This window comes from Hakea prostrata, chromosome 1 (assembly GCF_041222555.1).
Source record: "Hakea prostrata isolate BN-2017 chromosome 1, UWA_Hpros_2, whole genome shotgun sequence".
In the NCBI taxonomy this organism is placed as follows: Eukaryota; Viridiplantae; Streptophyta; class Magnoliopsida; order Proteales; family Proteaceae; genus Hakea; species Hakea prostrata.
Window position 1 is genome coordinate 19,514,730 of NC_142600.1, and position 17,269 is coordinate 19,531,998.

The 17,269-nt window shown below is 39.6% G+C and overlaps 1 protein-coding gene across 1 annotated transcript in view; it reads right to left on the reverse strand.

Moving 5' to 3' along the window:
• The window catches only part of LOC149028107 (Rab3 GTPase-activating protein catalytic protein), a 76,872-nt gene extending 60,771 nt beyond the window's left edge, over positions 1 to 16,101 (reverse strand). Inside the window, exons 1-4 of the mRNA XM_089168561.1 lie at positions 15,915 to 16,101; positions 5,380 to 5,423; positions 5,228 to 5,291; positions 75 to 189 (exon numbers count right to left, since the gene is read on the reverse strand). Coding sequence (XP_089024687.1) covers positions 75 to 189; positions 5,228 to 5,291; positions 5,380 to 5,423; positions 15,915 to 15,971 — 280 coding nt within the window. The 5' untranslated portion in view covers positions 15,972 to 16,101. The remainder of the gene's footprint in view (positions 1 to 74; positions 190 to 5,227; positions 5,292 to 5,379; positions 5,424 to 15,914) is intronic.
• Between the last annotated feature and the right edge of the window lie 1,168 nt (positions 16,102 to 17,269).

Consider the following 17,269-nt stretch of genomic DNA (forward strand, 5'->3'; position numbering starts at 1 on the left):
GATAAACAAAAGGCAGCAAGTCCCAAGCCCATATAAACAGTAAAGGAACAGAAGTTAATCAACACAAAGAGTACCATCATCATTGGCGTCAAAAAAGTATTCCATGCAGTAGCTTTTTGTACCATACTTCATTTCAAACTTCACCTTATATAAGTTTTTTGGAGAATCCAACCTAACTGCTCCCTTTTCCTACAACCAAAATAAGGAAAAATATGGCACCTCAGAAAGGATTTGCTGAAAAGATTAATTAAGCTTGAAAGAAGTTTATCAAAATATTCAAAGGTTGTTAGCCAAAGAACAGTTTGCATCTTTTACTCAGTGTACCAGAATAAACAAATGTAGCAGGATTTGTTTACCATTTGAAACTTTACCTGGTCCTTTTTGGTTGAAACAATCAAAAGGTCCATTTTGGGGGGAATTCCCCCCCCCCCCAAAAAAAAAATACAGAGTTAAAACTTACCCTGTAAGCTGCTAGGTCACTGAAGCTCTAGCTTTATTACAAACCAGAGCTGCTGTCTAACAACTGACTACCATTTCAAGTTCAAGGCAATACCTTGATTCAGTACCACCCCGTGGCACCTCCAAAAAAATAATAATAATAATAATTAAAAAGAAAACCCTTTTTGGACACGAATAAATCAATGGAACCTCATTCTATAGTCCATGCATGGTGAATTCCTCAGAGGCACCTACAGACAAATAAAGTGTGCATGGGCGCAACTAAAACCAGCCAGAGTATTTCTTGGGTAGTGTTAAGGTCAACGACTGGTTGGAACGTAATACAGTCCAAAACCAAAAGAGCAAAGTGTTTTCAGACCATTTTCAAATATTACCAAGATAGGCAGATCAAAAGGAGATGTTGTTTAAATCAATGGAACAACTTAGTAGCTTAAAACTTAGACAGTGCAGCAGACAATCATAACGTAACACAGAGCTGTAATAGGTAAGTTTCGAAATTCGTGGTAAAGTTTGTGACCATGACATGACAACCTAGGGAAATAAATCATAACTTTGCCATGGATTCCATAACTAACATCGCAACTTTCTGCAACCAATGCATCGACAGGGGCACCAACAAATTTCTTCAAGGCAAGGATTCAAGTATTGCTGTTAGATTGGATGAATGAACTGACCATATCCACATCATCTCCTACCAAGATTTATCTGTTCTCCCACTCATACAAATACCTAAAGCCTTGCTTGAAGCCCTGAAACATCCTCAAAATTAAAAATTGGATAATTCATTTGAACTCCCTGAGGTTTGTCATAAGTCTTTTTTTTTCTCACAAAAAAAAAAGACATTTTGCATTTACCTCCCCTATGGTATCCCAAAAAAGCAGCTAAGGACACATTGTCATTCTTACGACCAAGATGCTCTTATGCTTTTTCAATTTCCTTTCTCCAACTAGCAACATATTCAGTTATAAGATTACTCTAATACCAAATTGTAGGCACTTCATACCTCCATTGACGTAACCAGGATTGGCAACCATAGGGCCCTTCATATTTTTAGGCCCCAATTCAGCCCACTATCATCCGACATCAAGAGCTAACTGAATCCGACCAGGGGTATTTTGGTCATTTTACCTCCTCTTTTAGTGCCCTCACTAGGGCTAGTTAGTGCAGACAGCTGTTAGGACTTAGGAGTTTATATCTACTTTTATTTTTTAGTTCGGTTTTGTTTTGGTCAAGTTATTGAAGAGTCCCAGTCTGTTTAGGAGTCCCAATTAGAAAGGGATTCCCTTAGTTAGAGTCCACTCCTTACAAGGATTCTAGATATAATCTTATTTTATAATTTGGATTATTCCTTGATGAGTTATGATAGTTCTTGTTGGAGTGACAGTCCTTGTCCAAGTAGGAGACCCAGTTGGAAGTTGGAACCCAATTTTCACGAAGGATTCCTTTTGGAAGTTGGTCATTTATTTTGCAAATTATCTTTGTTCAGGAGTTCTCTAGAAGATTCCTTTTCTAGTTGTTTTAAGAGTCCTTTGTTAGTTGAGTTGTACTTGGATTCCCTAAGTTGAGTCCAAGTAGGTTTCTAAGTTGAGTCAAACTGGTTTCTGGAGTCCTAGTTGTTTTCCTTCAATTTAATACGGATATAACTAGACACACCCCGTGTGACAAATCAGATTTGAATGAATGAAATAAATAGAATTGAAGGAAGACTAAGTGGAGTTGTGGATTCCCAAGGAGGGAAACCCCGAAAGCCTTTGGTACTCCAGTAGGGCGAGCAGCCCTTAAACCAGAAAAAAGGCGACTTCCTCTATTTCTGCATTTCATTCTCTATTTTTCCCACTTCAAACAAAATGAAAATAAAGGGGAGGCCTATAGGGTCAGTCAATAGCATAGCTCTTTCTTTCCCGGGTCTCCTTTCAAAGGTCTTTCCTCGAAAGCCTAATCCGGTAGGGCCAGAAGCCCAAGGCTGATAATACTTGCTGCTTTCTACGATTTCAAGTTCTCCAGCCTACTAATCTTTAAGGAAACACTAAGAAACCTTTAAAAGCCTGCGGCACCTCCAACTAGTGATCTTCTTCAGTAATTCTTCAAGTCTATTCAGCACCATCAAGTAAGCAAACCCCTGTCCTCTTCCCCAGCCCTAATACCCCTCCCTAACCCTTGCACAAGATCTGAAACCATTCCTCATTGCTTGTGGCAGTAGCAGCAGGCCAGCAGCCGATCCCAATCCCAAACCATGTAGGATTCCCAACCCCTTCCCACCATCCTTCCCCCAATAGGATCACACCCCTTCCCCTCCTTTACTCAATACCTCCTTCCCTCTAGGACCAAACATGCATTAGCTTTCTAAAGTTCTGCAACTCATCTTCCACCTCTAGAAACCCTAACCTAGTTTGACTTAAACACTTAACTCCCAAACCTCTCAACCAAACCCTAAACTCTTTTAGGATTACCTTCTACACCTTCTGTACCTCCACTCTAAACCCTAACCCAATCCAACACCTTAAGAGTCCTAACCAACTAGGAGACTTATTTTTGAAACCCTAACATTTTACGATTAATTCTGAATTTACAGAACAACAAAATCAGAATTAAATCTATAATTGAACCCTTAAACCACCCCATACTTAACCCCAAGAAACCCTAAGAACATACAAACCCTAACTTTTGAAAATTCTGCAATTACAGTTCTATTAAAACAGAATATTTCCCTCAATTTCCAGACCTAGACCTAACCTGGCAGAACCCTACAAGCCCTCCCCAATTGACCCAAGGTCCAAGACTACCCTAAACTTAACCCTCAGACACGGGCTTCAAATTAGCATATCCACAGGGTGTTTGGTGTATAACAGCTGCTGTCCAGTGAGATGTCAGCCCAACAGCAAGGGTCTAAACCCTAATTTGCTGCTGGTTCAATTAGAGAGGATCCTGAAGACTGGCCCCCACCTGGTTTACATCACCTATTCAAGATCTGGGTAAGTTGAAGAAAGGAAATTAAAAAGGCACAGCGGCATTTTGGTCATACAAATGACGGTGTGTTTCTAATTGGTTAATTAGGATACCAAAGGGAAGGCAAATGCAAAATGTCATAATTTTTTTGATTAAAAATGACTTGGGTCAAGCCTCAGGGGGTCCAAGTGAAAATTACCCTTAAAAAATAAATAAGTAGATATTTTCCTCTGCATTCCTTCAGCTAAAATCAATTACATTATGATAGAAACCCCTTTCTTCACTCAGGTTCTCACGCACAAACACAAACATACATAGAAAATATAACAGAGGAAGAACTGACTCATTCATCCATCTATTCATTCAAAGAGAAAATGCAGCAACACTACTCAATTCGGTTCATTTAGATCCATACCTCAGTACATCAACTCAACTAGGAAATAACCAGACTGCATCTACCTCCTACACCTTACCCGAGGCCAAGAGTAGAACTCTCAGCAGCAGCACCCCCTGCTCTTCCTTACTGAATTCTTCCTTACCCTGACCACCCCCCCCCCCCCCCCAATTTCCCCTAATATACCCTAAACCACTACCCCAAGATGAATCCTAACTAAACCCTTTCCACCTCAGCCATACCCTTTGAATATTCCCAACAAGTAGCTGCTCCCCTAATGAGTCCCTGCCATGTGTCCTTGTCATTCAATTCTGTCTCTCAAATGATTGGGTGGAAATGATCCCCTACACCTCATCTGCCCCTATAGTTGCCCTCCACATTAGTGTCCTAACACATTATTTCTCCACAGTGTAGCAAATATCCTACAACAAGGTTATCCATTAGGAATCAGCCATACAACATTCGCCCACCACCCACCAACCCCCAAAAAGTAAATAAATAAAAGAAAAAGAGACAAATCAAGTCACACAAGCAGAATAGGGAAAACTAAGACAAAACTAAGAAAGTTCAACCACTTATACTCTACATCCAGTGGAATTCAGTGTTCCTGGCCATATGTTTCAAATTTAAACTCAAATGAGAAATAAATCAACGACTCAACGCCCCACAATAGAAAGGATCTCAGGATGAAAAGATATTGGTCTTGGAGTATTTTCCTATATAACATCACAGGAAGCCCTGGTTTTGCTGAGCAACAATACCATACAGGTCTGAAGGAAGAACATCCTCTTGGCAGTTCATCCAAGTTGAAAAGAAGTCACTGTTCAAACTAACAAACATAAAAGATGAGCATAATGATGGTTAATCATCAAATGATTTAGAGAAGAAAAAAAACACACACACACCATACAAGGTTAGAGAAAGATTGTAACGTATTTTGATACTCATTCAAACACTTTTACTGTAGTTTATGAGATGCTGTTGTGGAGGGAATATCCCTCTCAATCTGACGCTAGCTAGAGCTAGCACTTGATCAAGAAGTTTCCTAATTGAAGTAAGATTCATTTTTAAACTCCTAACCAGGGTAGGACTCCTCTTTAAAACTCCTATTTCAATATTTTTGTTTACTTTTATTTTCCATTTGGTTTCCTATTCTTTGTTGGACTCCATTCCTAATTTATTTTTGTATTTCTTTTCCTACTCAGAGTTGGATTTACTCAAATTGTAACTATAAATACCCCATTGGGGCCTATGAATAAGTCATACTTTCTGAGCAATAATCTCTCAAACTTCCAACAATGCAGTAAACTGAAAACGAACCTATGGAAACTACATTGAAATAAAAGATGCTTTGATCTGAGTATGAATGTTGAGTTTGGTTAGACTTTGGACCATGAAGTGAACAAACAATTTAAGGAACATACTTACCAACAAATTCTTTGAACCGTCAGCCAGCCACAACCGACAAACAGCCTCAATTTCAGATATGAACCTGGAAGATAAGAAACATACGTTCGAGAAAGTTGTCCAATAACTCTAATGTTAACATGTATGGTGGTCTTACTGAACATTAGAGGTACCTTTCCCATGAAGAGGCAATAGTGAAATCATCAAATCCTTCAAACTGCACCAGTAAATCAGGAAACCGTAAGTTTGTTGCCATCATTAGTTTCTCTCAAGGAACTGGATACCTTAGATTGGATACACATGCAAAGCAATAACACATTAACACCAACAGGCAACAACCTGAATTTAAAGAGCCAGAGAGCCCAAAACAATTATTTAGTTAGTTAGTTCAATGAAGAAGAAGAAAAGAGAGAGTACTTAGTTGATCTATCTAAGTACTCTCTCTTTTCTTCTTCTTCTTCCTTCCCCCCCCCCCCTTCTCTGGGTGAATCAAAGTTTGCTACCAAGATGAAGAGAACAAAAAGCACCTCAGAATGGGAAACAAGGGGCTGCCATTGGGAGAAAGAAGTAAAACACAACAAATAAGGGAAACAAAGCTTAGCCCTGTTCCCCTAGGAGGAGAAAACAGGAGGAGGAATGAGGAGAAAGGAAGACCCCAAGATACAACAATGTGAGTCTTCCTCGGGGAGGAAATACATATACAAGAGAAACCAGCCAGTTTACATTTCACATTGAAGACTATGGAGTCAGAAATCTGTAAGAAATTATCTTAACAAACAAGGCCAATTCCTGAGGTTTTGCTCCATCAAAAAATGGGAGACTGCCACACAAAAAACAAGCTGGGCCCACCACGTCTGATCCAAATCTGAAGACCCACATACACAAGAAGAAAAGTAGAAGTACTGATACTTTGGGGTGTAATGGATCAGGTTAAGATCATATAGTGGCATCACCAGATCCACAACCAATTACATTCAAACAGATTCTGATATGATCCTCTATTAGTATTCCGACAGACTAGTGAATTTGGATAGTTTCGGTTTTTTTTTAACACAGAGTTTCCTAACAGATATGAATCCAGATTAAATACAAATATTTGAACATCTGAACCATTTTATTGATGAGGATTTGAGTTGAGAATTAGCAACTTCCCTTTCTTCTACAGTTCTACTCGAGTCTGAGTCATTGACTTTCTTATGCTCTTTAATGTTGATTTGTTTTTTATTTTAATACAAAATCTCGAAAAATAATCACATTATCTTAGCTTATAAATTTATAAAAATAAGAAAACCCCCCCCCCAGGGCCCCCAACAAAAAGTAAAAGGGTGGGTTGGGGGGGGGGCCCACCCCCCCCCCCACCAATTTTTTGTGGGGGGGTGCCTCCCCCCAGGGAGGAAGCCCCCTCCCCCCCCCCCCCACCACCCCCCCCCCCCACCCCTCCTTCCCCTCCTCGTCTCCTTCCGAGGGAATTATTCCCCCCCCCCCCCCCCCCCCTTTGGGACTTTTCTTCTTTCTTTTCTTCTCCCCCCCACCCCCCCCCACCCCCCAACACCAACCCACCCAACCCTCCCTCCCCCCCCCCCCCCCCCCCCCCCCCCCCCCCCCCCCGGGCGGGGCCCCCGCCCAAAAAAAATAGTTCAAGTTTCAGGTTTAATCAAGCTCTTCCCATTGACAACTGCAATCAATTATTCTAGAAGACACAAGCAAGGTGTTTGTCGAGGAGAATTATGCCCAAACCAATCTGGCCATCCGATCTTCACCAAACTCCAGACACAAATATCCCCTCCCAAACCCTAGCTCTCAATCCCAATCACAACATTGCAACCCTAAAAGCCACCTCCTTAAAAAAACCAATTTCACCAAAATCCTGAAAACTCAGTCCATTACAGCCCATCTAACCCATCAGTTTCATTTCATATTTTAATTCCAGCAAACCCTCAAACAGTCCAGCACTGAATTCCCATTACAGCCCAAATTCCCATTCAAACCCTAGATTCCCCAAAACCCTGATTTTCAAAAAACCAACTTCCACAAATTAGAATTCCCCAAAATTTGGAACAGACAACTCAAACTCGACCCAAAACCCCAGCCCTAATTCCTACTAGAAACCCTAAATCCCCAATTCATCCAATTCAAGTTGGTTCGGTGGATTTTGGATTCCTGTTTCATTGATCTTTAGGTTCCAAGGCTACATCATAGATAGACTTTCCCAAACCAAACATCGTAGATAGATTTGCCCAAACCTTATATCAGCCCAAATCCATTCCATCCAAAACAGAATTATGTTTCTGCTTGTAGGCCATATTTTAGATAGAAGACCAGGCCAAACCTAAAGAGAAGGGGCAAGAGAAGAGGAGGTGATCAACATCTTCCAATGCATTCTAGCAAAGACAACAGGCTGGGGAGATTGGGATCTCCCTGTGATAAAATAAAAAAAAAAAGGAACAGAATGGAAGGCAATTAGAACGAGCCCTCTAAACAGAGGTGCTGTGGTCCTGTGGAATGGAGTGCAGCCTCTGAACCAAACAAGCTGGTGCCAAGGATGAGGGACGCAAGATTGAATGGCCTCCCAAGATGAATGGAGGAGACAAGCCCATCAAAGAAGGGGATGAAGAAACAATGTCTCCGAAAGTAGTGGGTTTTCTTGGGGTGAAGGGAAAAATACTCCAATATATGGCAAAGGAGGTGAACTTAGGGAAGCCCAGCCATCAGAGTGAAGGATGTCTGCCACCATAGATTGTTTATGAAACCTGAACTTTTGATGATCCCGCACTAGAAAGGGGGAGGAGCACTCCCATGGGATGCTAATGGTCAAACAAGAGCCTCATGGAGACACCACTCAACCTTAGAAATAACAACCCCAAAAGAAAAGGATCTGAGATTTAGAATCTTTGTTCAGACATAAGAAGCATCAGTGGGAGGGCAACAGCCCAGATGGAGTCAGTATGAAGAAGGGCTGCACAGATCCAGTTAACCAAATACCTTTCTCTTCTTGACCACTTTAGTTTTTCTCGGACCAAGACCCCCCCCCCCCCCATTCAATTGGAAGGCATATAGAGGCCCAGCTAATAGGGCAGAGAAATCTAGAACCTTCAAACCGTTTCTACATACAAGATAGGGATTCTCAGACTTTCATGGTGGATTGGGGCAGCCACAAATGCTAAACCACTATATGTTGGAGGATTAAAGCACAAATCTGATAGGTTCAAGCCAACCAGCACTGGAGAGGTGTTTCCCCTTCCAAAGTTGGAGCCTTTTGCACGTAAAGTTTAAGATACGAGTGCAATGGTGGGCACTCAAACTAGAAGGGATAAGGGGCAGCTCCAACTCCAAGTACTTGACAGGGAGAGATGCAGGACCCAAGGCCCACACCAAGTGGAATGCCAAGGCCAAGAGGAGCTCATAGGCTTGCTTCCCAGCAGCATACCGGTAGCTACTTGCTAGATAGCAATCTATATGTAAGTTTAAAAAGAAAAATCATGTAATTTCCAGTAGGGGCGGGCAGTGGCAATTTAGTAATTCTGCCCAACTCTAAGTCAGGGATACCAATTTAAGTCTTACATTTAAAGCCTACATCTATCAGCTTTATTTGCTTAAGGCAGCCAACCATTTGGCTAGCCTAGTCAGTATAGGAGTCAAGTAGTTGCTTTCCCAGTTTAAATCAGTCTACAAGACCTAAATTTTCAGAAGACTTTCAAGTGTTCTGTCATAAATAGAAATCCCCTCCCCAACTCAATGGAGTACAGGCTACCAACTGATTGTTCAATTATTTCTCTCCAAGCTTGAGTGCTTTTGTGTGAGATTGGACTACTGCATTGCTGGTTTAGTTTAGAACCTCCGAGGATTCAATAAACTTAGGGTTTTTGGCAAGATCAAGCCATATCATTGCTTGGGCTGAAATGACAACCTTCAAGAAGGCATTCCACTCAATCCAAAGTTTCACAAGGCTCCCCCGTCCGGGTATCTAGCGGCCTACACCCTGTCCCCTTCTCATTTCCCTTTAATTTCTGTTTTAGTCTCCCAGCCCCATTGGATCCCTTCTTTCCTCCAAACTCAAGAAATTCTGAAACCCCCCAGAGTGATTCCACCAAATTGCAGCCATAACATCCCCACCTAAGTGCTTTTGTATTTTCTTTTATTTTCTTTGGTAATGAATTATTTAATCATTCAAAAAAAAATCCCCACCTAAACCCCTAGCTTCAATCCCAATTGCAACCTTTTCTGATCAGCCAAACCTTAGATCTCACAGTCTTGATTTGAAACGCAAAAATCAAGAACTTGCATAATTTTCATTCTAATTTCTACCATCCAAATTCAACATAATTTGGAGCATAAGCCACCCATCACACACTAGGTCAAACCCAAGTTTCATTGGATTACAAACCATCTACGCCCCAGGCCCCACAAACCCATCCCTTGGAAATATCTCACTTTCCCAGATTTCAAGAATATTTTCTGTTAACCCCTAGACCTCCCATCTGAGATCACCTGGCTTATTTAAGTTAACCGTCTCCATCTCTAACCACAGACTTGGCCCCAACTGAAGCAACTTCAGACTGCCAAAGGCTGTTTCCAGAGTTATCTCAATTGGACCTCAATTTATAGAGGCTACACCAGCGAAGCTGCCAATAAAGAAACCATCTTGTCAAGAAGAATATATTGAACCTCATCAGAGACCCCCATCACTAATAGAAGGAATTGTAAGTGATCAACAAACAGACCTGATATCCTTTCAAATTGTCTCAACCTAGACAAGATAGAACCAACAGAGAGGATGTTTGCCTTAGAGAAATCATGAGAATCTTGTCAAGGAGAATACATTGAACCTCATCAGCAACCCCATACAATAGGAGGAATTTTAAGTGATTGATCCACAGGCCTAAAATCCTTTCAAATTGTCTCGAGCAGGACATGATAGGATCAATAGAAAGGATGTTCACCTTAGAAAAGATAATGAGATCATCAGCAAAGGCCAAATGGAAGGTCATGAGGGACTTGCTGATGGGTAATGTGGAGCCCAAATTCTGGTCCGTATATGCCTGGTGACTTATGGATAGGACTTACAGGGGCAAGAGTACAAAATGAATGAAGACCAAGGCAACCTTGCCTGATGCCAACAGAGGAAGAGACACAGCATGGGCTACCATTGAGTACCACTACGAACTGAACAGTGAGATGCAATGGCAAACCCAACAGACAAAAACAGAGTAGAAGACCATCTAGTTCATAAAAGTAACTATGTACATCTATCCCTTCAATTCAAAAAGCCGTGTAAATCAAACTTCATACGGACAGCAGAGGAGTGCCCAGGTCTGTCAAACCTCAAACCATTTCATTCCAGACAACAATTTTATCCGAAATATTTCTTCCAAATATGAATGCCAACTAGTTGTCACTAAGAAGAGAATCTACTACCAACTTGAGGTGATTGGCAAGAACCTTGGCAATGAATGCATAAAAGAGGTTGTATAAGGAAATGGCTGATGTAGATCAAAGTCCATATGTACCTGTAGAAACAGGCCCCAAAATTAGCCCAGTAAGGTTGTGGGATGTAACTGCTGTGAGAGTCAGCCTGGTCTGATGATGTGACAGGTTTTTTGTTTGTGTGATGGAGCATCTCTTATGGCAAATCCAAAGTGAAGAAGAGAATGGATCAGGAAAAAGTTTTTTTCTTTCTTGGTTTCCTTTTTTTTTAAAAAAGAGCTGATTTTCACGTGAACAGTAACTTGGGAGCAGATATGGACATCTAGTGTGAAGATTAGCTGCTGGATATTGATGGAATATTATACAAACAGCTGCCTTGATGGTTAGCTGCTGGAATGATGGAATATTATATAAACAGCTGCCATTAATTTAGTTTGACTTTTTTATTTTAAAAAGCATAATTATTTCATTGTAAAAGAATATTAGGTAGTTTCTAATTCCAGTTTGTCACTAGTTTCTATTTTGATGCTTACAAGAAGTTTCTATTTTAGCTGCTTAGGTTAAATTAGTAGTTTCTATTTTTTAGATTTTCTATTTCTTGTAAAGCTTTAGCCAAGCTATAAATAGGCCTTTTATCGCAATAGAAAAACACACTTTGGAGAAAACTGAATTTGCGACCTAATAGCCTCAATTATGGAGTAAACTTTATGTTCAATTGCCAAGATATCTGTGGACGAGAGACCCACGGCTATGATAGCCCATCTCCCTACCCCCAAATTTATCTATTCCTCTTTTCATTTTACACAATTGTTTTAAATGTAAACCAAAAAAAGAAAAAGGTTCAAAAAATTTATTATGATCTTCATTATACTATTGATCCAGGTTGCAGTCGATCTCCTAGTGGTCCGTTCAGTTCAAGGTCAACTTTTGCATTATGAGCCTGGTGGACTGTGATAGAAGTAGAACTAGAAGAACAGGAAGAAGAAGAAGGGAAAGCAAAGACTGGGGATACAGCCATGGTTGTCAAGGTGTTGCCTAAGCGTCGCCTTGGTGTCTGGGCTCCTTCAGAGCGACTCAAATTGGCATCGCCTTACTTTTAGGCAATAAGGCGTCCGCTTTTTATTTTTCTTTTTTAAATCACGAGAAAGATGCCTAATCGAAGGCATATATTGAAATACTTATTAGATTATGATTGTAAAGTATCTATTGTTTGAACCTATATGCATATGTATAATGACGCTACATGTGATCAAATGTTAAAATAAAAATAAAAACAAACAAAATTGAAAGAGAATAAGTTCTTGACTTAAGTCTCACACTCTCACTCTCACTCTAATCCCTAATCTCTTTCTCTCTTCCTCTCTTCTTCTCTTCCATTCCGGCGACGACACTCCAGCAAGCAGTGGCCAGCGACAAGCAACTTCTTCTCTTCCTTTCTTCTCGCGACTTTTTATTTAGGACCTATTATGTGTGGTTTGTAGTATGTTGGATGACTTGAGGTAGTCTGATATTAATTTTTTTATTATATAAGATATGATAGATTTAGAGTGAATGAGATGTACACTAAAAATTTCACTTAAAACGCCTCAACCGCCTCAACCGCGCCTCGGAGGGCGCCTCGTCGACTCATCGCCTCAATTAGCCTAAACCGCCTTGCATTGCCTCGTCGCCGTGACAACTATGGATATAGCTCAAGATCTGATTCTCAAATAAAACCAATTTATTTCTCAAGTTCATTCTAACCACGGTTGGGTGTTACGAGCATGTTTCTAAAGGAAATAAAACAAAAATTCTAGTTGAGCTACAAAACTCAAAACAAAGTTCAAACCAAAGTCTAACTCACTCCTGCATAGGAAAAATAAGACAATTGAAAGATTGAAAATTAAAGAGTGAAATAACTAATTTAATTAAGTCAAACTCTCATGGACCAAAATCCATAGGACTGGTTCTTTTTGGGGTTGGACCGGAACCCATTTGAACAGTTCACCAATGCTGCATCATGAAATCTAACATGGAAGAACTATTTTCATTCATTGAAATGAGACTAAGGACAGTATAGTTTATCCATGGAACAAGCCAAGTAGTTCACGGTTCGTGAGATTGTCGTGATTCACAAAGCACAACATGCATATGTGGCGAGGGAATGAGAAATAGGTAGTATGATACAACCTACACAGAGAGGTGGTCTGAAATTGATGCAGACCCAGAACCAAAGCAATGCAGACTAAATTGGTTTCTTTCCTTAGAAATAGTCTAGGATTGGATCATATGTGTAGTTGGCTTTTGATTATGTGAGTTTACTTTGTAATGGCCAATTCAGTGGGCTTAAATTATGGGTAGAAAGTAGGAAAGTGGGATTTATTTCATTAGTTTAGTTATGAGTCTTGTTTTAAGTCTATTTCCTTAATTAGGCTCAATTTCCTACACAGGTTAGATTGGGTTAGGCCTTCCTTTTTAGTATAGGAGTCCATTTTGGAGTTCATTTATAATTTTGAATCCTAGTTTGAGGTCAAAAATATTTTAGCTATGTGGACCACAACTGCAGCCCTGAGATCAAGGCATCGGAACAGCCTCCCAGCAAAAATTGTTGGGGTGAGACTACATAGGAAATTGCCTCCCCATACTCTAATTGTGCAAAAGCCTTTGGCACCAAGTTCGCCCTTCTATTAGTTTGAGGTTAGAACTATGTTAGAGAATGTAGCTATAAATATATATGTAAGCTAAGTTTGACCTGACCCATGAATTGATTGATTGAAATTTAAGTTTTCTTTATTGTTGCCGGTGAGGAACAATGGCATAGGATGGTTGTGTAATTGCTTTCTTCCCCCCCCCCCCCGGATCTCTTTCTCACTCTCTTATGCAACTTCTCCATCTTATTGCTGGAAATCACTACAAGATCAAGGTCTTCTTCAAAGCATTCAACTTGTCATTCTTTAAATCAGAAATAAGTTGAATCACCTCATCCCCCTGATTCTTCTTCTAACCTTCTAAATCCCCCAAGCCCAAGTACCTTATTTGTTTCTTTCTATTTTCATAGTCCCCAAAAAATGCAAATTGCAAACTTAGATCTACACCAATCTGATCGTTAGAACCATCCTAAATTTGAGGGTCCTCCCCATATATTACTACCTAACTTCTCTCCAAGTTTCATCTGCACCCATCCACTATAACCTACATTCTTTTGTACCCGAATCATATACCCCAAAATCCCAAAATCCTAGAAAAATCCCTAACTTTTGAATTGAGATCCTGAAGACAGACCCGTAGTTGATCCTCTTCAATCTATGGCTGAACTACAAGGAATACCTTTCTTCTTGGAAAACAACCGAAGGCTGATAGACGTATGAATTGGGCCTCCATTTGCAGGGTTCCCGTTGTAATCAGCCAATTTAATGAACCTAAGACATGGGTACATGAGTAGACTATGAAATTCCATACTTCTTTTTTTCTTTTAATTAGATTTAATTTTCAGTGGGCAGTGGCAAATACCAGGGTAGTTGAAAGCCTGGATACAGCAAATATCACAGCTATTACTAGTGGCTGTCCATTTTTGCTCAGAGCATAGTTGTATATTGGTGGAACTGTGGAGGGTGATTCAGCAACTAGTGATAAAATGGTTGCTTAAAAAGGGTGAAGTCCCATGGAGGCATATCTAATCAGAAGGGCTAAAGCTTTGCACAATCAATTAAAAATTCCATTCTCTAGGAGGCCAAGATCTACCAGATCCTTAGAAGATTCACCGAAGAAAGGGTGGGAAGATAAGACCTGTGCCCAAGGCCATGTCCAATTAGCGGGTTTGAACCCAATTTTTCTTTTTGATGATCCTCAAAAGTAATAGTTATTGTGGTTTTGAATGTTCTCATGCAGTCCTACACTTGTATGTATAGTTTTTAGATACTCTCAATACTAAAAGGTATTGTTATTATCAATTTGTTGATTTACTTTGAAACAAAATAGGCTCAGTGTTGTAGGCCTTCTTGCAAATAAATAGATAAATGTTCTGTTGTAACAATAGCTGGGTAAGGTGTTTGTCCTCCTCATCAAGGAGGAGGGAGTGCTGTCAGCAGATTTTTCTTGTTGGCACCACCTCAAGTTTGACAGATTAAAATTGGATGCAAGTAAGTTTTGAAAAACACATGGGCTGCTGCTCAAGTGAGAGGAAATAAACATGGAAAGTCCTCCCCACCCCATCTATAAATAGGGTGAGGGGGTTTGTTTGTTAGACACCACAAGAGGTGAGATACCATCTACAAAGTAAGGGTGTTCAAAGTGTTGAGTGAATTGTTCAGAGTTGGAGTGGTGGGTTAAGTTTGTAATATCTTTACGGGTGAGAGTGTGACTTGGGAGAGAGGCTGTGCAAGGGTATCTGGTTTTGGATATAAGGGTTGGGTACTTGGGTTTGGTTATAAATTCAAGCACTTTACAAGTTACATGTGTCCATTCTTATAGTAGGCAAAGCCAAACCACATAAATTTTGTGTCTGTGCGTTTTGCGGTTATTTCTTTTGTATAATTTCACGTAATACACGTGTGGGTCCTACATAGGCACCATTCATAAGTTTAGCTTTTGTACTTCATTTTTCTTTGTCGATCTCTTATGCAGGTAGAAAAAGTGAATTGGGTACCGGTATTTTTTCCAAGATAAGGCTATGCTAATTAACTCACAGAAGAATTCAAAAATCTAGCCAAACAGTTGTCCAAGAAAGAAAAACATACAAATAATGAAATAACTTAATTAGTGGGAAAATCGGTTTTGATAAATTTTGAGAACAATAACTTGGGGATGGTAAACTTTCAAAGTGACTAAGGTTGAGATTATGAACTCATTGAGTCACTCATTCAAAGCTAGCAATTGAATCTACGAGAATCGACTGGATATAATTTGTTCCCTGGCTAGCAATTGAAGTAGCCAATTTCTTCAACATTCAGCCATCTTTCCAGAAATTTATATCCCACATGAGTGCCAGATCGAGGCAACACTTTTCATAAACCATCAACTAAAGCCAAGGCACAATACAGAATTTAATAATATGAGCAGAGAATAATGGAAACATCATTAACGAAACGTTCTCAAATAACAAGTTAACAACTGCAAAACTATGTGATCAAGTTCATAGAAATTAGTGGTTTCAAAGATTTTAACCTCTCAGCGAAGCAAGTTGATTTCTTTTTTTTTTAATTTAAGGGGGGGGAAAATGAGGTTCCCATGATAACGAATGTGTGAGAATATGAACCGCGAAATGGGCAGTAGAGAATAAAAGAACCACCCGCGGACTTGAAATTACCTCATCTTCTAAGAATTCATCTTCTTCTTCCTCTTTTGTTTTGCTGGAGGACGCCATGAACGATCAGGTTGATGGGATAAAGAAAGACACCGGAGGGAAGAAACGTCCGATATCGTGCGCTTTTGAGTCTCCCAGGCTCTCAGAGGGCGTGCAAGATTGCAAGTCCGAAAGATTGACTAAGACATACTCTGATTCCAATCAAACGTATGATAATCAATACCCTTTGTGAACATATTAAACATTATTAAAATATAACCGATGGAGGGTTTTTTTTTTTTTTTTGGTAAAGCGCTTTGATTGAGGGAACTAAAAGAAGTACAGACACAAATACATTAAAACACAAGGTTCGAACAAAACTAAGGAGCAGAAAGTGATCAAACTGTCGTACATGCAATAGACAGGGTCATCCAAGCTAAGGGTTGAATCAAGCCCAAAATGGATCACACCCAAAGAACCCTTAGAACAAGCATTGTAACAACTACAACACCCACATAGGAGGACATACAACACGCCTCAAGTGCGAACATACAACATACCTCAAGGACGGACACAAAACTCGTGCGATTGTTATGATGGTAGCATCAAAAGTGTTGAAAAGGTGATGGAAGGTTAATACTTACTAGGATGGTTAGGAACCTAACTTTCTAGTGGAGAGGCCGTAGGTTCAACCCTTTTCGACTGTATATGTCCTCATCCCCAATTTCTCCATATAAAAGCATCTTCATACAGAAAAAGAAAAAAAAATTTGAAATTTTTTAAGAGAAGTAAAAGTAATAAAAATAAATATAAGACCATTTAGAATTGCTTAGTGGATAATAATTAATATTTTTTTAGTGAAAATATTGTAGATACCTCTTAGGCTTCGTTTGTTTGCAAAGGTGGGAAAAAAAATATATGGGTCCCATAATTTTGTGGAAAAATGATAGTGGTGGGTCCCACTTTTTATTTTTTCTAATTTTTCTACAAAATTCTACTAAATATGTGGGTTTTAAAATGGCTTGGGATTCCCACTTTCTCACCCCAAGCAACCAAACAATCTACTATTTTTAGATTTAAAGGAAAAATAAAAAATTTATACTTTTTTTCAAGAATTTTCCCACCCCGTCTTTATTCTAGCAAACAAATGCATCATTACTGAAAAAGTTACAAGTTTGGTCGGCAACGATTCATCCAATAGTTCTCTTTTTGGTTTTTTTTTTTTTGGTAAGGATTCATCCAATAGTTAAGCTAGTAGTTTTAAAATATGACAACAAATATAAAGAAGAAATAAAAAATTGAAAGAAGAAAAATTATCCATCCACCAAAAAGAAAAGTAAGAATTTTCTTTTATTTCTTGAGACCCAACTGGAGAGACA